Source organism: Lutra lutra, chromosome 12 (genome assembly GCF_902655055.1).
Source record: "Lutra lutra chromosome 12, mLutLut1.2, whole genome shotgun sequence".
Taxonomy (NCBI): Eukaryota; Metazoa; Chordata; class Mammalia; order Carnivora; family Mustelidae; genus Lutra; species Lutra lutra.
In genome coordinates this window covers 94826268-94850843 of record NC_062289.1, presented here as the reverse complement: position 1 = coordinate 94850843, position 24576 = coordinate 94826268, and the positions used below count along the sequence as shown (strand labels likewise).

General features: G+C 55.1%; 1 protein-coding gene across 7 annotated transcripts in view; it reads left to right on the top strand.

The window, feature by feature from the left end:
- CMKLR1 (chemerin chemokine-like receptor 1) overlaps window positions 1-20727 on the top strand; it is a 46601-nt gene extending 25874 nt beyond the window's left edge. For 5 of the 7 annotated variants that reach the window (XM_047697650.1, XM_047697656.1, XM_047697653.1 and 2 more), the window contains 2 exons: window positions 17799-17871; window positions 18415-20727. In XM_047697650.1, coding sequence (XP_047553606.1) covers window positions 17869-17871; window positions 18415-19512 — 1101 coding nt within the window. In that variant the 5' untranslated portion in view covers window positions 17799-17868 and the 3' untranslated portion in view covers window positions 19513-20727. Of the gene's footprint in view, window positions 1-3401; window positions 3500-5061; window positions 5194-17795; window positions 17872-18414 lie in introns of all 7 variants that reach the window. The other 2 variants (XM_047697654.1, XM_047697657.1) reach the window with 2 other exon arrangements.
- Window positions 20728-24576: the final 3849 nt, after the last annotated feature.

The window sequence follows — 24576 nt, the reverse complement described above, 5'->3', positions numbered from 1 at the left end:
GGGAAGGCTCTCACTGGCCCACTTCAGGCCCCTATGCCCAATTCCTGAAGCGGTCATTGGTGGCCAGGGGATGGGGTATTCTCATTGGCCAGGCTTGGAGCAGGGGGCTGGGTTATCTCTTTCCAAGCCCCTTAGCCTGACGAGGCAGAGGGAGGGCTGGCTTTCCGCAAAGAAGAGATGGTCGCGTCACTCCCCAGAGGGACCCAGGAACGGGCACCACCTGGGAGCAAGTAGAAGTCCAGAAGCTGTCTCTGGATTCCAGGGGCTCCTCATCAAAATCTTAGGGTTTGCTAAACTAAGGTTTGCTGAATGTTACCAGGAAGGGGTACTTCTAGAGAGAAAGGCAGCATTTCTTCTGTTAGGGGAGTGATTTATATTTGATTCCTTTCTGGGACCATACACCAGGAAGGAGGAAGGGAGCAGATGTTGCTGGCCTCCTACTCTGTGCCGCACAATGCTAAGCTCTGCGTGCTTCATGACACCAGAAACAAGCACAGGTTGTGGAAGGAAACTCCAGAGTGGTGAGCAGGGAGGAATAGAGTGGATGCCCACATCTCATTCTGGTTCTGCCCCTTCCTAACTGTGTGGCCTCAGGAAGATTGCTTGACCTCTCTGTGCCTCAGCTTCTTCATCTTGAAATGGGAGCAGTAATACCCTCTGTGCTGTTACTGTCTAGATTGCACGAGCTTGTGTGTTGAAGTATTTAGAGCAATGTCTGGTGCATTGCAAACTTCCAGTGAATGTTAGTCATTGTTTTAGTCTGTCTTGGTGGCTATAATGAAAATATAAACTAGGAGGCTTATAAACCACAGAAATTGATTTCTCACTGTTCTGGAGGCTGGGAAGTCCAAGGTCAGGGTGCCGCCAGATGTGGTGGCTGGTGAGGCCCTGCCGCCTGCTTCATCGATGGCTGTCTCCTCGCAGACCGTGGAACTTGGGCTCTCTCTGTGGGGTCTCTTATGGAAACACTCATCCCATTCATGGGGCTCCACCCTCAAGACCTCATCACTTCCCAAAGGCCCCGCTTTCTCATACCCTCACATTAGGAATGAGGCTCCAACATGTGAATTTGGCAGGGGGACAGCGTTCATGCCACTCGTTATTGTTACTACTTTTATGGCAATTAATTGGGGGAAGGGAATAGAAAGTACAACTCTTTATTTATTTATTTATTTATTTATTTTTTAAAGATTTTATTTATTTATTTGACAGAGAGAAATCACAAGTAGGCAGAGAGGCAGGCAGAGAGAGAGGAGGAAGCAGGCTCCCCGCTGAGCAGAAAGCCCGATGTGGGGCTCGAACCCAGGACCTGGGATCATGACCTGAGCCGAAGGCAGCGGCTTAACCCACTGAGCCACCCAGGCGCCCCAGAAAGTACAACTCTTATGGTGGAATTCAAGGCATAGCAGCGGGGGTTTACCAGATGTCAGTTTGGGGTGGGGGAGGATGCCTTTCTGGAATCCCAAAACTAGACCCAGACGCTGCTCCTTCGGCTGCATCCATACTCATCTCCTGGGGGTCTCCACACTTACCTGCCTCACACCCTTGTCTTAGATGTGCATCTCTTGCGAGTTGCTGGTTCTGGCTGCCCCTTGGCATTACTCACCCTCACCCCCATGCTGAAAGGCCCCAGGTCAGTGAGACTGAGAGATGAGGAATCAGCATTATCATGGCGACCAGATTGCATCCATGGTTTCAGGGGCTCTGGGAGCAGATGAATCTCAGTCCCCGGGACTGGCCAGTGTGGGCCCCTCTCTGTGACCTGGCTTCTCCCATGAAGCCTCATCTGGGTATCTCTGGTCCCCACTTGTCTGTCCATCTAAGACCTTTCTTAGAGCATTGGCCGTTGCCATGGAAACAACTCTTGAGGCAAAACTGCCCACACGGCCTGAGGAGAAGGAAATAGGGAGATTACCAGATTCCCTCGCTCTCTGAGGGGACCCCAATTCCTAGAGCCTCCAAAGACTGCTACTTCTGACTGGACTGGGAACTAGCAGAAGGATCCTTACCCGGCTCCCAGGGCCCCTTGCTTGTCCCCTGCCTTCAGCCTCCCCTCCTCCAGCACAGCCCCCATATCAGCTGTATGAGTTAGAACTGGGGTCATTTGAGAAAAATGGACACCCCTCTGCTCAAAAACCATCCATGGCTCCCTATTGCCCCCAGGGAAAAGTTGGTGCTTTGCAGGGGTCTTCTTCATACAGCCCTCCCTCCTGCCATCCCACTCCACACGTACTCTCACCACACTTGATCAAGCCTCTGTGCCTTTGCACACAGTTCTGTCTGCACAGACGCCCCCCTCCTTCTGTGGCTCCACTTAGTGAAGGCTTTGCACCCTCCAAGGCTCAGCCCAAATGTCACCTCCACCAAGAAGCTTCCTCTGATTTCCCCGACCAACTTGCCTTTGCTTGGTACAGAGCCAGGGTCAAAAACTTGGCTGCTAACGGCCAGGAAGGGGACACAATGAGTAATGTAGGGACTATGTTGTCACTTCTGCAAAGAGATCTGCACCCTCCCATTACAGCTAGAAGTGAGAATGACTTGGCTCATCTTTCTCACCAGATCTCTCTGATCTCTATACCAGCAGGACCCAGGGCAAACTCTGTGGTGAACTGCCACTGGCTCATAGCCACAGAATCAAGAAGGTATTAGGGAGGGGTGGAGATGGCAGAGAACCCCATCCTGTTTGTGATGCAGCCCAATATGGCCAGTTCACTGGAAGTCTGGACTTTAGATGCTCTGAGGAGCATCAACAATGCCCCTGTGCCCACCTCCCCTACATGAGGGCGGGGACTGGGCCATCTCACACCCACAGCTTCTAGCAAGGAATGTGGCACTTAGAAGGTGTTCACTAGCAGCCTTTTGAATTAATGTTTGAATGCACAGATCTGTGCTGTTTCCTGAACCTGTCAAACCTGCTCCTGCCACAGGGCCTTTGCACTTACTATTTGTACTGCCTTCAATCAGATAGTCACATGTCTCCCTCTTCTTATATTCAAGTTTCTGCTTAAAGGTCACCTTCTCAGAGAGGCCTTCTCTGAGCACTCAACCTAAAATAATACCCTCTCCCCCATCTCTATGCCCTGTTCCTCTTTTTTCTTTTTATAAGATTTTATTTATTTATTTGACAGAGAGAGAGCGGGAGAGGGAACACATGCAGGGGAGGCAAGACAGGGAGGAGCAGGCTCCCTGCTGAGCAGGGAGCCCGTTGCGGGACTCGATCCCAGAACCCTGGGATCATGACCTGAGCCGAAGGCAGATGCTTAACAAATTTATATTTTTTCTCTAGCACATCCCACCACCTGCCACTGTAATCATTTTATTTTTCCATCATTTACATAGTGTTTCCGGTGAGCCAGGCCTGCTTCTAAAACACTGACAATGTAAACTCATTTAATCCTTAGAACAACCCTGTGAGGGAGGAGCTGCATCCCTGCTAGTTTTCAGATGAGGGAGTTGAAGCACAGAGAGGTATGGTGACTTGCCCGAGGTCACACAGCTGGTGAGTGGCAGAGCAGGGATTCAAACCCAGGCTCTCTGGCTCCAGGGGTGATGGCCTTCTTCATTGTGCCTTTGTTTATCTGTTTGTTCCCAACCCCCAACCCCCTGGAGAATGCCAACCCCCTCAGTTTCCAGATCCAGGCTTGGGGCCTGATAGATGTTTAGTAAATATTTCTTGGAAGGTTAGAGCAAAGGAAACAGGAGGATCTGAGAACTGGAGGGAAGAATCCCCGGCCTTCAGAGCTTTCCGTTAGCCCAATGTCAAGGCCATCTTGCCGGAACTTTCTCAGCCTCCCGGAGGGTTTGACTCAGCCTGTCTGGGAGAGGCCCCAACCCAGCCTCTCTCACCCTCCCTCACCCTCCAATAGGCCTTTCTGACCTCTCCCAGGCCAAGGTGCCAAACCGCACTCCTGGAACCCCAGGCCCATGCTGAGCACACTTCCTCCTGTGACAGGGCCATGGAGGAGAATGTTCCAGGCCGGAGGCAGGAAGTCTCGGAAACAAGGTGACCTGGAGTGAACAGGGCTGTTGGGCAGCCAGGGAGGGGCCCGGGAGGGCTGTCCTCCACCAGATGTGCTGGGAGCCTCAGCGTGGCTCTGGGGACAAGCAAACAGGACACGAGGAGAAGGCTGGAAAGGGGCCCAGGTTCCGAGGCTGCAGCCTGTCGGTGACCCAAGCATAGCCAGCACTCCCCGACGTTTGACCCTGTTTGGAGGGCTTCCAGAGAAGGTGCCCGCCCTCCCAACTTCCCCTTGGACCCTCAAATAGCAGGTCTGCCAAGGTAGCAGTGGGAATGCAGTTCCCAGGCTTTACCTTGCCGGTGGTGTTTGTAAGTCCTTGTGATTGTGATAGGCACTCTGCCCGCGGCTTCGCCAGCCTCGTGTCACTGAACGCTCACAGCTCCTGGAGGCAGATGCCAGGGATGAGGCTCAGAGAGGTGAAGCAACTCGTACCAGGTCACACAGCCTATAAGGGCCGGAGCTGGGATCCAATCCTAGCTCTAAGTGGGTTGGAACCAGGTTCCAGGAAAGACCACAAGAGAAGCCAGATTCTACCCATTGCTCACTTGTCGGGGTAAACTGGGGAAAGATCATGAAACTTGTTTGAATTTCAGTTTTCCCATCTGTCAAATGGGAATAAGGGGAACTCAGCATCACGTGAGACCCCGCAAGGGCTGGCTGTGTTGCTAGGTGCATCCTGTCGGGCCTTCTCCTTGATCTTCACAGCCTGCAGGGTGATCTCCACGCCCCAGAAACAGAAATGGGGGGTTAGAGATGTGGGGAACAGGTCCAAGACCTCACAGCCTGGGGCTGGCTCTGGGTGACGCTGTGCAGCTCTGTGTGGACCGATGCAGGACAATAGCTTGGGTTCAGCGGAGAGATTTCACCAAGTGCAAAACCGCTTTGCAGAGGCTCTCGTGGAGGATGTGGGGACGCAGGACGGGAGAGGAGACTGAGCTGAGGGCGGCGATGGAAGTGGCCAGGGCAGCTGTCTGATCCCGGAGGAGGAGGCTCAGAGGAACCACTGCCTGTGGCCTGGCTCCCATCCCTCCTCTGCCCCCAGGCACATTCCAGGCTGGTCTTCAAGTTCCGTTGGTTTCTAGAAGTGTGGCTCTTTGCTTCGGTTTAGAATCTGCTAGCTGGATTCAGCCCAGCTTTCTCTTCACCCCGGGGACAGGGATGCTGCTGGTTCTCCCAGATAAGCACCGTCTGAATTTTCTCCACGAATGTTTGCTGGGTGGGGGGGGGGACACTGTGTCCACCCATGTCATTGCTTTCACACGCTCATGAGAACTCTAGGAGGGAGGTTGTACCATCAGCCCCATTTTACAGACGGGAACACTGAATCTTGGAAAAAAGATAATTTGTACCTCGTTGCTTAACTAGGAAGGGCCTTTGAACCTGGTGTGTAGCTTGGAAGGGGGAATGAGCCTGAGACCACCTTGTCACAGTCAAGAAGGACCCCAGACTTCCTCACGGGGTGGGGAAGGGGAGGCTTCTAATGGACCTTCAACCCCTGGGCCAGAAATCTTAGAACTGCAAGGGGTCCCCAGAGATGATTTTACTCAGACTCCCTGATTTTCTGAAAGGAAGGTTTTACCTTTTTTTTTTTTTTTTTTTAAAGATTTATTTATTTGAGAGAGAGAGAAAAAACGTGATAGGGAGGGGAAGAGGGACAGGGGAAGAGAGAGAGAGAGAGAGAGAGAGAGTCTTAAGCAGACTCCATGCTGAGCAGAGCCAGACACGGGGTTCAATCCCACAACCCTGAGATCAGGGCCTGAACCAAAGCGAGAAGCCAGACGCTTAACCAATTGCCCCACCCAGGCACCCCTGAAAGGAAGGTTTTAATATTACCATTTTATAAGCAACCCAACCACGCGTGGCCCCTCAGAGAGGGAAAGTGATTTGCTCGGGGTCACACAGCATGGAGCTGAGCCACCCTGTCTTTTTATCGGCACAAGACAGACCCATGCCCCATTCGACTACGGCATTTTTTTAAACCTGGAAGGGAGACTTTGACACCATCTACTCCAACCTCCTTGTTGCACAGATGGGGAAACCAAGGCCCCCAGAGTGTCAGGGGTTTAAATAAGGACATGTGCCAAGCAAAACCAGTAGAAGTATAAAGACCTTTGCCTCTCAGTAGCCCTGTGACCCTGGGTAAGACTCAAGCTCGCTAGGCCTCTGCTTCAACTCTAAAAGGGTCATAATAATGCCTACCACCCCACGGGGTTTGTGTGAGGGGGTGTACGTAAGGTGCTTCTCAGCATCCTGGCACCCGTAGTAGGTACTCAGTAAAATATCATTATTTTGATGATGATTATTAATACTATTTAACCCTGACACTCTGGGCTCCAGGGCTCCTTACAGGGATGGTCTATCTGGTTTCAGATACCTGGCCTGGGGCTCTGGTGTGAGTTTCAGGAGCTACAAAGAAGGAGGGAGGGACCTGGAGGCTGAAAACAAGGGCTCCAGAAGCAGGAGCCCGGGGCTCAGCTTGCTTGCTCTTGTCTCCCATGTAGGTTGGGGCCCTGCTGATGGAGAAGGTTCCTTTGGCCGCCAGCTCCCAGGGGTCTCAAGGAGGCAGGGGAGAAGCCACACCTGGGGGCAGTATCAGATTCACTCTGACCCTCGGAGCTGAAGGGGCTGTGCTGGCCTGGATTTGGGGCAGGAGCTGTGATGATGACTTTTGGGGAGCACCCAAGAGCCCCTGGGAGTCAAGGCTCCAAGCCCACGCTGTGAGCAGGACCCTGAGCACACGTGGTGCACCAGCGCCTGGCCTGGGGAGATGGCGACCACCGCCGGCAGCCCTCTCAGACCACATCCTGAGCCGCTCATGCCTACGCCCCCAGGGCCTGCCGCCTTCCAGATAAACTGTGTACACAGCTTGGGGATTGCTTGTGTGAGCGGACTCAAGGCTGATTTCAGGGGATTAGGCGGGTCGGGTGCTGGGCCTCCTAGTCTCAGGGGACCTAAGCAGGGAGGAATTTGTTTACAGGTCACCTCAGGGGCTGGGGCAGTGTTTATGGGAAGAGGCACAGGCTATCTGTCTGGGGGCTTTGGGCACAAGCTGAGTGCTTGGGAGGACACATGGTGTTTGTGCATCAGACCCACTAGTGGGGCCAGAGCTGCCACTGAGCCTGGAAGGAGAGGTGTCCCCCCAAGCACTCTTGCTAGCAGCCTTATGCAGCCAAGCCCGGCTGCTGGCTCTCCTCTACGAGGTGGGGCCAGGTTTGCAAGGAAGTGTCTGCTCTCCCTGGGCACTGGAACCTGATGCCAAGTCAGGCTCTCATCTGGGGCCGGGGTCCAGCCCAGGCCCAGTCCCAGGATAGGAAGGGGCCTGGGGGACTTTGGGGAGGAGTTGGTGCTGCTCTCAAGGAGGGCTTTGAAGCAGAGAGTTGCAACCTCTCCGGCTGCCAGTTGGAAAATGAAATCACAGTGCAAACAAGAGGCTGGTTAGGCAGTGGCCACACTTCATCGTCAGCCAGGCCAGTGTCTGCTGGGCAGAAGTCATGGGCAGATCTGGGAGCTGTGTGGGAACAAAATGAGTTGGATCTGATAGACGCGGGAGGCGGGCAGGGAGAGTCTGGTTCAGGTCTTAGCAGGAAACAAATGACCAGCTCAAACGGGGAGGGAGCCTGACCACCCCTCTCTCTTCCTACCCTCTTCCCCCCAGCTGGGACTCTCATGGATCAAACTCAACTAGAGGTCTGAGGGCAAAGAGCCTTGTGATGTCAAGGGGAACCCTAGGACACAGAGCAGGGGGGACTAGATGGGGACAGACAGAGCATGCTGGGGAGGAAGGAGTGGCATTCCAGTGGGCAGGGGTACCAGACAGCGGAGTGGGTATTTTGGGGGTCTCCTGCTTCTGGGCACTCATCACCATTAGGGGTTGCCTGGGGCCTCTGGTCTCTGTGCAAGGGGGTTGTCCGGGTCCCAGGCTGTAAGCTCCGTGCTTTGGCCCTCCTACGGGGTCCTCAGCTCAAACATGGGCCCACCCAAGCCAAAAGAAAATGGGACAGACTGTTAGGCAGCCAGCACTTTCTAGTTCACTGCAGTGACTCAGCGTGAGCTCTTAAGTGTGGGCGTGGGACCGGGGAGGAAATTTGCTCCGACACAGAGCTAATTCTGTCCCGGGCTGGCGGCCAGCCTGCGGCAGGAGTATCTGCGGTGCAGTGTGGTTTTGAGGCTCCTGAGTCCCTCCGAGCTGGGGATCCAGGCACTATAACCCCTAGTGTCTCCCTGAGAGCAATCTGTCGGGGACCAGGGGCCCTTCTCTCTGCCCTGAGGGTGGGGAACTGGTAGGTGGGGGTAGCCAGGAGACCCTGCAGCGGACTGACATCAGAACCTACAGAAGCTGTCTGGCTGGGGGTGAGAGGTTGCGGGGGGGGGGGGGGCAGGAGGGCAGGGGTGGGAGGGGGGAGGTGAGGATGCCGGTGGGGAGGGACTTCTGTGAAGGAGGAGCCACATGTGGAAGGCCTCCTGACACTTCAGCTGCGGGCTGAGGCTGTGATCTTGAGCAAGTAGAAATAGCAAAGATTTGGGGGTCAAAGCATCCTTGGTTCAAGTCCTAGGCGAAGGCTTGAAGGCCACGGGAGCCCGGCTTGGCCACCTCCCCTCTCTGAGTGAGCCTCTATTTGTAGGTCTCTGCAGGGAGGCTCCAGAGGGGTGAGGCATGAGGGCGTATGGTGGGCCAGACAGAGTTCTAGGCTCTGGGGGACACACTACGCATAGGACAGACTGAGCCCCTCTTCTCTGTGGCTTAGGGAGGGTCACTTGCTTGGTCAGGACCCCAGTTTCTCCAGCCCCAAAACGGGGTGCCCTCTGAGGGAGAGGCGTCCCCTTCCCGAGGTTGGAGGGAACTAGAAGAGAGGCATCGGGGCTGGCCCTCTGCCCGCCAGGGTGGGCCGTGGGGGAGGGGCAGAGGAGGAGGACAGCCAGGCCAGACACCAAGGCAAGCGCTTCCAGTTTCCCTGATGGGCTCCCACACCCACGGGCCCTGATAAGGCCCCTACCCTGGGCCCGTGGCCAGGGGTTCAGTGGCAGGCGTGCTGTGGCTGGAGAGGCGGCGGGTTGAGAGAGCGAAGGGCCTCTGGCAGCAGGGGCCAGGTCGGCACAGAGGTGAGGGAGGACAGGCGAGGGGCCACTGAGCCTCTCAGAGGGGAGGATGGGGCGGGGCGGGTAGAGGGGGAGGCGGGAGACAGAAGACAGGGAGACTATAGAGAGGACAGAGTGCGACCCAGAGACGCACACGCACGGATAAGGAGAAAGAGGGAGGCTGAAGGACAAGCAAGCAGGGAGAGACCTGACAGACGGACACAGACAGACAGGGAGCGGTGAGTCCTTTGCAGACTTGGGGTGCCCGTTTAGCAGGGGCATGAGCAAAGACACAGGGGGACCAGAAGGCACACAGCTGCTGCCCAGATGCCTCTCAGCCCTGCTGTCCCCTGAGCCCTTGGGGACACAGGCCAGCAGGCAGCAGCTGGAGAAGGGGGGGGACTTGGACTCAGACCAACCCGATTCAAATCCCTGCACTGCCGCTCACCAGATGTGTGCCTTCAGGCAAGCACGACCACCCCCAACCCCTCTGGCCTCAGCTGTCCCCTTGAGAAGGCAGACTTGGTGACAGCCACCCTTGCGGTGTGAGGAGGAGGTTTGGATGGGGAAAGGCCCCGGTGGTGCAGCCCAGCTTCCAGGCCTGGGCCGGGGGTGGGAGTCGGGGGATGGAGGACACAGGCTCCATGCATGCTTGCAGAATGGATGCACGAATGAATGCACCCCCATCTCCAAATGACTTTTCTTGCTGTGGGGCGCCTGGGTGGCACAGTGGGTTAAGCCTCTGCTTTCGGCTTGGGGTTCTGGGATCGAGCCCCACATTGGGCTCTCTGCTCAGGGGGGGAGCCTGTTTCCTCCCCTCTCTGTCTACCTACCTGTGATCTCTCTCCTTCTCTGTGTCAAATAAATAAATAAAATCTTAAAAAAAAAAAAATAAAGACTTTTCCTGCCGCACCTGGGATGATGACACATTCTGTTTGGGCCATTCACTAGAGGTAGGGGGTCCCCGGCAGAAAAATCGTAGGGAACCTGGAACCCTGTTTTGCCCCATCTGTAAAATGCACACTGTGAACCCTGCCAGACTGACCTCGTGGGGGCTCTTGGGAAGTTCCACTGGAGCAAAGACCAGAGAATTCCAGAATGTTCTAGGGAGGCCAGGTGGTGAACGAGGACAGAGAGTGGGTTTGGCAGTGTGGCAGGCTGAGTTTGAAGCCCAGCATGACGCCTACCTGCCTGGAGCCACACACAATGCCTCATTTGACCTACCTTGCGTACCTGAGTTACCTCTGTGACCTTGGGCACATTTCTCACCCTCTCTGGGCCTCGGTTTCTTTGTAATAGTGCCTAGAACGGTGCCTAGAATGTAGTGAGGGCTACATGCATGTTTCTTTAATAAAAATGAAGCCAATAACATCCTCCTGAGGTCTTGTGCTCTCTGTGGCAGGAGGAACCAGATGTGGATTTGAGCCCCCATCTGTCTGGCCAGGGGAGGGGATTGCCAAGGAAATATGAGGACTTGGGTGCCATGGAGCCAGCTTAAACTGGACCAGGGCTTCCAGTGGCTCATCCAAGTTCATTCCCAGTCTGAGAGGAGGCTCCGGGGTTGGGGGTACCCAAGGGCCCTGGGCAGGACCAAGGCTGCTTGCTTGGCCCTTGGCTGGCCGAGCATGGCTTCATCGGGGATTCAGGGATGCAGGCGTGGGCTGGGCACTGCCCAAGCATGAACGCCAGCCAAGGATTTGGGCTGTCTGTTTGCTCTGGGCTTTTCTGGACCTCAGGAGATGAGAGAGGGCTGACATAATGGACACCCCTGCAACCATCCTCGTTCACGTCACCGGCCTCCGGAAGCCCCCGCACTTGACCTCTCTTCCTTCACGGTGCTCATTTCCTCTTAGCCTCATTTTCTATCCTTCTCCCTCCCACCGCTGCTCCCACAGGGCCATTGTAATCCGTTCAGTGTGTATCTTTTTATTTGGTAGTGTTCTTGCAAAAACGTTCGTTACTGTTTTGTGTGCTTTGCCGCATTTGCATGTGTGTTTTCAATGCACTTAAGAGCTATTATGGTTAGGTGGTTTTAAGATGCTCTGAATGCCACTGCTGTGTACACACTGGATAATCTGTTGCTTCTACCAGCTGCGTAGCATTCACTGGTCCCGTCTCCCACAGTGGACATTCAGGGGCCTCCAGCTTCCAGCCATCAGGGGACGCCTCTCTGTGCTGCCCACCACCCCCAGCACCCCGGAACCTTGATGGTTTTCATGCACATGATCTCCCCATGGTCTCTTGCCTTGACAGCCAGCACCTTCGCTCTTTGTTGGGAGGAGTGACCTCAAGGGCTGGGAGTGCCTGGGAATGCACATAGGCAGGGCAGAGGGATACAAATACTCAGCCTCCTGGACCGTGACCTCCATTGTTCCCGGAGCACAAGCAAGAGCCAAGGGCACCTTCTGCACCCTTGTCCAGCCTCCTCCCCTTCCTGATCCTATTTCTCCACTCCCTTACCAATTTTTCCTGGAACATTTCCTTGATAAATCACTATTGCAGGGGTCATCATTGGAGGTTTGCTTCTGGAGAGCCAAAGCTAAGGCATGACCCCTAACCCCCAAACACTACCCATGAGCGTCCCCAGTGCTTGGTGCCTCCTGGGGCTGGAAGGTGCACAGGGGTTCTTGGGTACCCATGGTGTGGCATGAGAACCCGTGCCCCTACCCTGCCAGCCTGCGGGGTAACCTTGCCAGCTTTGCATTCGTGCCACAGTCCAGTAGGCACTAAGTGTTATCTGGCTGTGGTTCTCCTTTGGATGTCTTTGAGCGTGAATTTGTCATACACCGACATTTGGAGGTTTCCCTCTGGTAAATTACCTGTTCGTATCATTTGACCATCGTTCTGTTGGAATTGTTCTCTTTTTAGATTTGAAGGAAGGAGTTTTTGTACTTTGTAGACGGCAATCCCTTGATGGGTTTGGAGATTATAAATCTCTTGGAGGCAGGCAGCCCTGGAGGCAGGGCCTCTGTGTGTGTGTGTGTGTGTGTGTGTGTGTGTGTGTGTGTAACCCACTGTAGGCAGGGGGCTTGGGCCCCAGCATGGGTGAGGCCATGAGGCATAAAGCTGGGAATAAGACCCTGCCTGTGCTCAGAGTGAGCCATCTGGAGGAACCACAAATAGCAATGCTAGGTTATAACACTAATGACAACACACAGGTGTTATAAATTGAATTGTATCCCCCACCCCCCACCAAATTCATATCTTGACATCCAAACCCCCAATACCTCAGAATGTGACTATGTCTGGAGACGGGGCATCTGGAGAGGTGCTCACGAGGGCGGGCCCTAATCCCTCCTGACTGGGGGACCTTATAAGAAGAGATCAGGACACAGACCCACACAGAGCGAAGACCATATAGGACGCAGGGAGGATGTGGCTGTGTAAGAGGCAGGGAGGGACCCTCGGAGAAACCAATCCTGCCAACACCTTGATCCTGGACCTAGAGCCCCCAGAACTGTAAGAAAGTCAACGTCTGTGTTCTTTGAACTGCCCATGCTGTGGTCCTTCGTTACAGCTGCCCAAGGTGACTGCCCTAGGAGGCATGACGCTCCATGTTTCCAAAGCCTTGGGGGAGAAGGACACCTCCCCCCTTGCAGGACTGTTACCTGTGACCACATTTCTAATGGGCTTGGCACCTGCCACACAGAAGTGTCCGGTCAATGATGATGCCACACGTGCCCCTTAAGTGCGTGCTTTGTGCCAGGCTCTGAGCTGGGTACTGGTGAAGAATGAGCATCTGTTGTCCTGCAGGCCTTTTGGAGGTGCTGGGGGGCAGTGGATAGGACGTGGTCAGCATCGCAGGGAGAGGCCTGGGAGCTGGAGGGACCAATGGGCTCAGAAGCGGGTACCAGTAGGAAACTAGCAGATGCTGATTCTGGCTGACCCCACCCCCACCCCACAAACACCAACATCAGTGGCCTTAGGCTCTACCCATATGTCTACAGTGCTTCACAGACCTTACTTTGCCTCCCTGTGCCTCCGTGTCCCCATCTGTAAATGGGTATGCTCATGTCCTGGCACCTGAGTTTTGTCGTGAGGGGTGAGTAATGCGTGCGTGAAGTGTGTGGTCCGCTGTCCAGCACACAAGAAATGATCCATTAGTTATAGGGGTGAGCTTTCGTGCCCCAGGCAGCACCCAAGCACCCCAAAACACACCCCCACCTACTCAAGCCTCACAGCAGCCTGGGGGTTGGTCCTGGGATCTGCCCCGTTGCACTGGGATCGCGGTGGAGCCCCCGAGAGGACTCGGCCCCTGTCCAGGCTGCTGTAGCAGAATGCCAGAGACTATGGGGCTGAAGCCTCAAACCTTCCTGTTCACAGTTCTGGAGGCTGTGGGGGGTGGTGCAAGACCATCCCTGAACAAGTTGCTTCTCTCAGGGGTCTCCGTTGCAGGACCTACAAATAGGAATGATAAGAACACTTGCTTTGCGGCTTCTCAGGGCTGCTGGGAGGGCAAGCTGAGGCCATAAAAGGAAAGAAAGCCATCCTTTCCTTTGTACACTTCCCATAGGTCTCCAGGAGGGGATGCCAGGGAGGAGAGGGCATGGAGGCAGGACACTGTCTCAGTGGCCTGGGGAAGTCTGTCCCAGAGGCCTCAGAGCTGCCCAGCTCCAGGCCTCGTTTCAAATGGGTGTAAGGTCAGGGTCACAGGCCGAATCTGAGAGTGATCCCGAGCGGCCTGTTTGCTCCCTGGGCTCCTCTGGGGAGCTGAGGGTGGAAAGGGGCCAGGCTGGCCACAGGCTCACCTGCCTGCCTGGGCTATGATGAACGATGTGCCCTGGGCCTCCACCAGATGTCCCGAGAACTGGGGAAGTGGCTTCCTTGACAGGCTAGGAAAAGGGGAGCAATGAGTAAGACGCTCTAGGGCATGAGGAGGTGTGGGAACAGACATGGAAAGACGTGCTCCACCTTCTGGAAAGCCAAGTGGCTAAAAGCAGGGCTCAACGTCTGCTCATCCTGGGTGTGAATTGGCCACTACTTGACTGGGTGACAGTAGCCTCACTTCCTTGCCTTTACATGGGGAGGTGACAGCAGCACTGCTTCCCGGGCTTCCTGGGTATGCATGAGCAAATGCAATGAAAGTATTTACAAAGTGCGTGGGCTATTGTACGCGCCCAGTCAATTCTTATTTATCACCAGGAACTAAAACCAATCGAAAGTATCAATAGACGGACACCTAAGAAGCAACCAAAACCAGTGCAGATGCCTGAGGAGCAGCAAGGCCAACGCGGTTGCTGGCTTTGACCTGTGAATGTGACTGTGAGCTTCCCTGTGGCCACATCAAACAGGGAAATGCGATGTTGTAGCACCTGAATTACTAAGAATGAGGAAATAGCCCAGTTCCTCAGGAGAAGCACTGCTGCTCTTTTGCTGAATTCTCCTGGGCATTTCTCACTGAGCAGGGGGCTTCCTAAAGGGCGCCCGATAGAGGCAGTGGGTGGGCGTGGGTCCGGACTGGGATACACACGGCATCGTAGGTGTGATTGTCACATGGAGCCACGTGTAGGCACCGCGAAGGAAAGGTGAAGGGAAACCCTGCACGGTGGCTCAGAGAAGGCAGCTCCATGGGAGGAGCAGGAATGTGACGAAGGTCTGAGCTCTCCGGGTTCAAAGTGAAGGCTTAAAGAGCTCCAAGGGGTGAGTGGCAGGACTGGGGACCGCTAATCCCTCAGGGAAGCAGGGGGAGCCCAAGACACTGCTCACTGGGGTCCTTGGAGGTCCAACTTCCCAGCTGTGTGGCCTTGGGTGAGTCGGCTCCCCTCTCTGAACCTCCATTTTTTTGCACATGCCAGTTAGAGTTACCCCTTCGGGGCTGTCAGGAGCATTGCATGGAGCCTGGCAGAGCAGTGTTGGGCGTATGCTGAACGTTCCAATAAATGTTGGCTGTGTGTATACAGAGAAGACGCATTTGTAGTTACACATGCTTTTTTCAGGAGCTTCCTGACTGTTTGTTGAAGGAACACAAATAACTAGAACTTTATAGCTCTTTATCATTTACTGTTGGCCAAGGGTTCACTGCCGCTTCACCTGACCTTCCCGACAACACGAGGGAGACACTCTTACCCCTATTTGAGGGACAAGAGATTAGAACTTAGAGAAGCAAAATCCTTGCCTGTGTCACCCTTGATCCGCCCTTAAACCCAGAAGTGGGGAGGTAAGCGGGCAGGACGTGAGGGTTCTATGGCCTTTCCAACCCCTCCTCCCTTCCCAGGCAAAGTTCATTTTAGGAGGGCCTTAAGAGTAGAATCCTGGGACCGGAAAAGCATAGTGCTTGCCCTGTTCTAAGAGCTTCACAGGTGACATTCAAGCCTCACAGCCATCCCATGAGTTAGAGACTGTGGGGATAACACCCATTTTACAGATAAGACAACTGAGGTGCTGAGAAGCTAACTGACTCGCCCATGGTCACAGGAGGTTCATGTAGACCCAGGATTTGGGAGCTGGCAGCCTGGTTGGGCCGCGGAGTCTGTGTCCTTGACCCCCTGCTCTATGGCCTGGGCTGGCGTAGAAACAGGCTCGGGGGGGAGGGATGTGTGTTGGGACAGGCCGAGGGCAGGTGTGTGATGAAATACTCCCCCGGGGAGGGCTGAGGGGCTCAGGGGGAGAGCACAAGCCAACTGGGGACACTGACTCACTTGATTCCTAGTCGGCTGAGGGGGTGGACGGACAGACATGCCTAGAGGATGTCAGTGTCACCCCGTGCCACCTCAGCCTGCCCACCCCCATCCCTGCTTACCGATGAAAAGACGTAGCCTCTGCCCCCGAGCTGCTCCCAGCCCAGCTGGAGAGCCAGACATGACGTTATCTGTGTCCAGTGCCTGTCTGTGGATGCTTGGAAAGTGCTGGATCCCCACTCCTCTTCGCCTTCCTCTTGGGTTCAGATGCGTGGCCCCCCCCCCCAGCCCCACAGCCAAGGAGGGAGGCATGCTGGGGGCAGGGAGATAATCCCGCCCCACTGCAAGAAGCACAGGACAGATGCGCAGGCTGGGGGACATCCCCCTCCAGGCTCCTTCGGGCTTCCTGGCCTTGCTCCGGCCCCAGCACACATCTGTCCTGTGCCTTGTGACTGGCCGTGAGCCCCTGTGGGAAGGGACCCAAGGAAGGCACTTCCACGTCCCTGGGGCCTGCACAAGCTGGCATAGGCAAGGAGGACATGGTCATTTCGTCCTCAAGGCCACTCTCGGTGACTGTCATCAGACCATGGTTTTGGGGGCAGCATGTAGTGACGGTGAGAGCCCTTGTTCTGCAGACCTGGTCTTGAACACCGGTCACATTTTGCCCCAGTTACGGGGTGGGGGGCACTATTTCCATTTCCTCTCTGCATTCCAGGGGTCACAAGAAGCCCCAGGGAACCCCTCACTGGGCATGTCTGGACTGTCCTCCCAGCCTGCGGAGTAAGTTGATACCCATGTGGGGTGTCACAATCGAATTCTGAGTCCCTTGAGCCTATGATGCTCAAGGGAATTATCCAAGTGGCTTTTATTTAATAAAAACAAAAGATGACTTTTTTGCCATAAAATACCACCTCAAGCCCATTAAGGACCAACAGTGCATTTCCGCGGTGGAAGGCTGGAGTTATTTATAATGAAGCATCGATTGGCAGTCGTGCGAGCTGAGCATCTGGTTTGGAGCCCATGTGTCGGGATGGGAAGAGCTTGAGTGGTGGAAGGTGTTTGGGTGTCCGGCTATCAGAGCCCCATGTTCAAAGCCCAGCCTGGAATTCAGCAGTTCCCCACGGGGCCCTAACAGAATCACTAATATTTTTTGAGGGTTAATGATGCGCCAGCACCGAGCTGATGTGCCCTATTCCCGGTGCCTGCAGTTTTTACATCCGTCCTGCGAAGGAGCGCATGTGCCCATTTCATGGATGAGGAAACAAAGGCTCCAAGAGAGGTCACATAGCCAAAGCCACATGGGTGGCAGGTGGTCGAGGTTGGGTTTGAACCATGCCCATGGGCACACCTCCAAGACCTCCCAAGCTTGCCAGCTCCCCAGAATCTCAGGGTGTTCCTCCTTAGAGTGGGAAAATCCCCAGCAAAGTTGTTCTGGGAATTGGCCCATGTGCCACTTAAGTTGCCTGGCACATGGTAGGTGCTCGGTGAGTGGATTCATGGCCATGTCCTCCCCAGACTGCGGTGACACAGGTCTGTGTGTGATCCATGGCCCCCATGGAGCTCAGGGTACGCTGGGAGGAAGGATGCTTCTCTCTCTCTGGGCCTCAGTTTCCCCAGATCTGAAATAAGAGTCCCCATGCCAGCCTCTGAGAGGCCCTGGGAAGACAAAATGAGGGAATTATTCCTTGGCATGTAGTGGGTGTTCAGGGCCATTTGTCCTCTGTCTTCCGGGTAACGGGATGGTGTTTTCTGGGCTGTCCTGGCAGCAGACCTGCGTGGAGCCGTGTGCGCACTCTCTCCCGTGCCTTCCCCTGCACCCGCCCCCGACTCAGGCCCTCCTCTTGTGGATGTGCTGGGTGGGGTGGGGGTGAGGTTGGGATGAAGGGTCCGGCACTTCATCTGGTTTCGAGGGGCTTAGCCACTTCCCGGCCTCCACCCTTGGGTATCACTCGGCCTTTCTGAGCCTCTGCTTCCTCCTCTGTGCACTGGGAGCAGTGACGACAGAGCCTGTCTCTGGCTCTGAGTCCACCGAGACCCCCACTCCAGACCTGGCTCCAACCCCTGCCTCTCTGTCCTTTTCCTGCAGGTGTTTCTAGCTGTGCCCAGGGACTGACTGGCTGAGGACCCCATCGGAGAGCCTTGGACACGCTAACTAAATGGTGAGGGGCTTTTGTGGTTGCAACTAGCGTCTCCAAAGGCCACACCGGTGGGGGACCCTTGACAAGGGGGGAGCCCTTGGAGAATGCCAGCCAGCTGTCTCCTGGGTTTGGGAAACATGGAGGGACCCGCGCTCCCAGCACTGCACTCCCCTCCTACATTGTGCCGAGCATCATCACCATTTTACCATGAGTTGAGGAATCTGATGAATGATTGTCTCCCTCACTAGACTGTAAGCAAAGGGGAGGGTCCCGGAGAGGCAGCAAAACAGGGTGGTCAAGAGGCTCGACTCTGAAGCTGGGTGTGGCTCCCGGCTCTGCCTCTTCTCCGCCGAATAACCTCAGGCAAGGGACTTAGGCTCTCTCTACCTCAGCTTCCCTGTCTGTGAAATGGGGTTTGTAGTTAAGTAAGCCCTTAAGCCATCAAGATACCGAACTGGCCTGGCTCAGAGTCAGGCAGATCCCCGTCGGCCTTGATGGTGTTGGCCAAGCCCTTGGAGCCAGTCGCCATCACGCTTCCCCACTGATCCCTGTCTCCCCTCGCAGAGAATGGGGGATGAGGATTACAACACTTCCCTTGCCTACGATGACTACCCGGACGACTTTGACCCCATCATGGTCCTGGAGGAGTCTTCTCCCCTGGAAGGCACGACAGCCAGGATCTTCCTGGTGGTGGTCTACAGCATCATCTGCTTCCTTGGGATCCTGGGCAATGGGCTGGTGATCATCATTGCCACCTTCAAGATGAAGAAGACGGTGAACACAGTCTGGTTCCTCAACCTGGCCGTGGCGGACTTCCTGTTCAACGTCTTCCTCCCGATCCACATCACCTACGCTGCCCTGGACTACCACTGGGTCTTCGGGACGGCCATGTGCAAGATCAGCAACTTCCTCCTCATCCACAACATGTACACCAGCGTCTTCCTGCTGACCGTCATCAGCTTTGACCGCTGCATCTCCGTGCTCCTCCCCGTCTGGTCCCAGAACCACCGCAGCGTGCGGCTGGCCTATGTGGCCTGCATGGTCATCTGGGTCCTGGCTTTCTTTCTGAGCTCTCCCTCCCTGTTCTTCCGGGACACGGCCCATGTGCACGGGAAGATAACCTGCTTTAACAACTTCAGCCAGTCGGCGGCCGGCTCCGCCCCGTGGCCCACTCACTCCCGCCTGGACCCCGTGGGCTTCGGCCGACACACAGTGGTGACCGTCACCCGCTTCCTCTGTGGCTTCCTGGTCCCCGTGCTCATCATCACGGCCTGCTACTTCACCATCGTCTGCAAGCTGCGGCGCAACCGGCTGGCCAAGACCAAGAAGCCCTTCAAGATCATCGTGACCATCGTTACCACCTTCTTCCTCTGCTGGTGCCCCTACCACACCCTCCACCTGCTGGAGCTCCACCACGCCGCCGTGCCCGGCTCCGTCTTCAGCCTGGGTCTGCCCCTGGCCACTGCCATTGCCATTGCCAATAGCTGCATGAACCCCATCCTGTATGTCTTCATGGGCCAGGACTTCAAGAAGTTCAAGGTGGCCTTCTTCTCCCGCCTGGTCAATGCTCTGAGCGAGGACACGGGCCACTCCTCCTACCCCAGCCACAGGAGCTTTACCAAGATGTCATCAATGAACGAGAGAGAGACCAGCATGCTTTGAGGCACATCTGGGAACCCCGATGGACAGACCCTCTGGCCTTGGAGGCCTCAAACTCTGCCTTCTCGAGACCACGGCAGAAAACTCCCCAGGACACACCGACACCCCCTATAGTTTCCACGGTGTTGACTGGCATTTTGAGCTGGGAGTCCAGGGCTTGGAACTCCTTTGTTCGAGTGGCCTGATGGACTGGGCAAGCCATTTCCTCTCAACCTTGGACTCTTTCCATGAGGATCTGGGGTCTGGGGGAGGCAGGGAGGGAGAAGAGCTCAGGCCCTCAAAGGAGGCCGTCTGAAGATACTCACCCTTGAACTTTCCAGGGTGATGGTGCTTTGCGGGGCCGTAGCTGTTTGGGAGATGGGATGGTGCCAGCCCCTCGCCCCAGGTCCTGCTCGCACCTTGCCTTTGTTTCCTGGGGGCCGGGTCATGGCAGGCAGCCTCATCTGCAGTTTCCACCCCATCCTGGGCATGCCCTTCCTTCCCTGGTCCACCGACCCCGGCTGCCGGTGCTCAGAATAAAGCACACCAGGGCAGGGGGCCAGGGAAGGAGGGCCTGTCCTCCTCCTCAGCGTCCTCTGAGCCTTGCCCAAGTCAGCTTCAGGAAACAAGCTGGGGGTGTCCTGCAGGTTGAAGAGCGGGTCCAAGGTCTCAGTCACGGAACTCAGCGGAGCCTGCAGCCTGGGTCCTTGTCCTGTGCTGCTGAGAGGCAGGCGGTGGGGCCCGCCCAGGAGCAGCCCTGTTGCCATTTCTCAATGAGGCCTGACACCTTCCCGTGCTACAGTGTCATTATCCCACTTATAAGTGACAAAGCGGATGTCCCATTTGGGGGTGGGGGAGGGGAGTAACTCACAGTGACACGCAGCTAGCCGGAAGCCCAGTTAAGAGGTGAAGCCAACTCTGTCTGGCTCCAGAACCTCTGTTTTTTTTTAATGGAGGGTGTATCTATTGAGAATATTCTAGACTCTCATGATAGCCTACATTTACTTAGCATGCCCTATGCTAGACACTGTCCATGTGTTATCTCATTTACTCCCCTCCGCCTCAGGCAGGCCTGAGTTAGGTATGGTTATTACTTCCTTTTGCATATGACAGATAGCTGCAGCTCAGAGAGGTTAGGTAACTTGCCTAAGGGCGTCCAGTGGGTCTCTGCCAGAACCTGGATTCGAAAACAGGTCTTTCTGGCTCAAAGAAGGCGGCAGAATCAGGGTGTGGAGAGAGGCTTGGGGTTTTTTTTTTGTTTGTTTTTTGTTTTTTTTTTTTTAGATTTTATTTATTTATTTGACAGAGAGAGAGATTGCAAGTAAGCAGAGAGGCAGGCAGAGAGAGAGGAGGAAGCAGGCTCCCTGCCGAGCAGAGAGCCCGATGCGGGGCTCGATCCCAGAACCCTGAGATCATGACCTGACCCGAAGGCAGAGGCTTTAACCCACTGAGCCACCCAGGCGCCCCGAGAGGCTTGGGGTTTTGACCGTAAATATCTATTACTCGGCAGATTCATATAAACCTCTTAATATCGAATAACCCAGGCTTGCAAAAAGTTTTTCAAAATGACCCAACACGGCAAAGAAAGTACACTTGGCCTCCAGTCTCCCGACACCCACCCACACGTGCCCACCGTGGTTCCCATTTGCTGCACCCCCGGCGACCTCCAGGGAAGGCGGGGTGGGGAGAGAGGCTGGGCCGGAGGTGGTCTCTGGTGGGCCCAAGGCCCTCCGGCCTCCGAGTGTCCACATTCTCTTGTCTTCCACGTGCCGCTGTTGTGAAGCCAATTCCCTGACAAGATGCAGTGAACACATGTAATGTCTACACAGCGTTGGGCAAGTCCCCAACACCATGGGCTGTTTGGAAATCACACCTCATTAAGAGAGAGACTGTTCCTTCCCTCCTTGGGTCATTGTGCTTATGAGGAGGCAGCTCGGAACTGACCCTAAGTCAGGGCGTCCAGTGGCTTCAAGAAATCTAAACTCGGGCCATCTGGGAGCAAAAAAAGGGAGCTTGAAGTCGTGGCCAGTGCCTTTTGTCATCTCCCACCACCGTGGCACAGGTGAAGGAGCTAAGGCACGAGACAGCTTGGGATGTCCGGCCCCAGAGGGACAGTCCTCAGCCACTCAGCCTCTGACCCCCAGGTGCTACTTGCTCGGGCCAGGGCCCTCACTCCTCCTGGGCTACATGCCGTCCAGGCCGGGCCAGGGAGCCAGGAAATCATTTTGTCGTTGGAAAAGCTGATGAGCAGGAGTAAAACTCAAACCAGCTGTTTCCTCCTTAGGGTCAGGCCTCTTTCTGGCTGCCCCACCAGGAGTTTCTCATTAAATACTGAAATGCAACCGTGACCTCCTCCTGCATCTTGTCCCTGCAGCTTCTTCAGAGTGTCTCCCAGGGAACATATACAAAGGTCCTGTGGTTCACAAAGAGTGTGCCCCTGCACTACTCCACAGGTGGCCAACGTGCTTTGTGCCTGAGAGGGCCTGCCCCCGTTCGGGGTCAGGAACCAGACGATGGGGCACCCATGCTGCTTCCTGGGTGGGGTGGGTGGGTGGAGGGTGGACGGGGAAGTGGGCACAGGGACAAGAAGTGAAGGTGGGGTTTGACAGGAAGGGGGGAGGGAAGCACAGAGGAAATGCAAAATAGAGACAAAGCAAAGGGGTCTGGCATTCATTAAATAAGTCTTATGTGTCAGGCTCAGGATCTCATCAGACCCTCAAAAGGAGAAGAGGACCATCGGAGCCACATGGGTGATGCAGAATGAGAGGTTCGGCTTGCAGACCCCACCTGTTCAGGGGGAGCTCCCAGCTTCTTCAGCCTATGGGAGGAAGGAGAGGGGGCAGGAGGCAGCAGGGGGACCAGAGGGAGGGGCTCAAGAGGGGACAGTGACCCAGATGTGGCACTGGCTGAGGAATGAGGAAGGAGTGGCTTAAGCCTGCCCCCAGAGTCAACTCAGGAGGGCTTAGGGGCCAGGCTGGGCAGGAGAGGATAGAGCCCAACAGTGAGTGCCACAAGGGGCATTCCCATTTTACAGATGAGGGAGTTGAGAGCTGTTCTTTGCCGCAAATGGAGCTGGTATTTGCTTGGATGGAAGTGATCCGTGATTCCCCAGCCCTTCCCTCTCCCGTTCCTCCCTAGCACGTGGTGCTATGGTGGAGATGGGTGCCCTGGGCCTGTGATTGCCAAACCCTGGATTCGGAAAATTGCTGCTAGGGGTGGTATTCAGGACCAGGAGGATCCAGGAAGCTATTTGTCCAACCAAGAAATAATTCAGGAGAGTGGGGGTTGCCTGCTTTCTCCCTTTGAGGACATAGTTGCTTTTGAATAAAGAAGCGAGAGGTGAGAGCGGGGCTCCGTGCTGGACCTTCCTGCCCACCCCCAAACCCTCTTGCCTTCCTCCTCCACCTCACAGAGCAGCAGGCGAGGCTCAGAGAAGTGCAGCACACTGCTCAAAGTCACACAGCAGTGTTGTGAAATGGCAGCAGAAGGAAGCCAGAAATTTCCTACCATTCCCCAAATTTAGGACTTCAAAGAAACTGTGTTTTAAAAAGCATTCTCTCCACTTTATTTCAATTTCTTAGCAACCAAGGACAGTAGATTGTTAGTAATGACTCAAGATAACCCCACCTATCCATTCCAACATCCATCTACCCACCCAGCTACCCAGCCACCCATCCATTTACACAACCCATTCATCCATTCCATAAAAATCTGTTTAATACCTTCTCTTTGCCAGGCCCTGTGGTAGGCACCAGGAATGCAAGGGTGATCAGGGCATTCACAGTCCCTGTCCTCAGGAGCTCATTCATTGGTCAGTGGGAGAGATAGCCAATAATTTTTTAAAAACCACACCCTTGATGGAAAACAACCACGCTAAGCACTACACACCTATTAGAGAGAGATCTGACTCTGTCCAGAGGTGAGGGAAGCCTTGGGGAAGAATGCTTGAGTTGAGATGTGTAGGATGGGTAGGTGCTGATTCGGTGGTGGAGGGGCGGGTGCTGGAGAAGGTGCTCCAGGTGGCGGGAACAGCGCGGGAGGGAAGAGTGATGGCAAGGGACGGAAGGGGGTGGGCGCTGCATCAGAGGGAGGAGAATGAGCCCAGAGCAGACAGGATGGAGAGGAGGGCAGGGGAGGCCATGGACAGGGCAGGACGTGCTCAGATCTGCATCTTGCAATGATGCCGGGGGCTGCTCTGGGCGGGACAGGATGTGGAAGAACAGGAGGGGAAGCCGGGAGGCTGCCGAAGCCCCCAGCTGAGGGTGATGGGCGCAGAGGTAGAGCTCAAGAGAAGGGGACTATTCTAGAGATACTTAAAATCTACCCAAGCTTTCTCAGGGGAGCGGTTAGCGGGAAGCCAACGCAGGGCCCATTTCAGCGGCACAGAGGCCTCAGTGCGTTCCTTTATTGATGGAAATGAATTGTAAATATTATTCAAATTTACCTCCCAATGCACAATTACATTTCTCAGGGGAGCCCTCTGAGCACATAATAAAGCCCTATAAATAATACATATATTAACCTAAGAGGAACGGAGGCACATTAATGCTGCACTTGCGGGTGGCGGCTGGGGGAGTTTATGCAGACAAGACGCTAAGTGCTTGGACCGAGGATTTAACTTGGGAGATCACCCGAGCTCTGTCCTGGGGAGCTTCTGGAAGTCTCCCCCCATCCCCAGAGGGGCAGCTAGCTATTGCTAGAGGCCCAGTCAACAGCCAGGTGGTCACGGGTGGAGAAAGCACAGGTGTATAGGACTCTTACCTTGTTCCCGAAGCCCCAAGAAAACATTTCCCAGAGTCATAATAGTTGGTCCTATTAACTGTGCATGCGCAGGGTTTGGGTCTCCCCCAAGTGCTTTGGTTTCATTATCTCGTTGGATCTTTACAACAACCTTTGTGGCAGCAGCCATTCCTCTCCCCACTTCCCCACGAGGAAATGAAGGTTCAGAGAGGTGCAGTGTCCTGCCCAGCATCACACAGCTAGTAAGTGACAGAGCTAGGCTTTCCAACTCAAGTGTTTAGCTTGAAAGCAACTTGCGAACACAAACTGTCCTCTAACGAGACTCCTTCCTGGAGAGAGGAAGGCAAG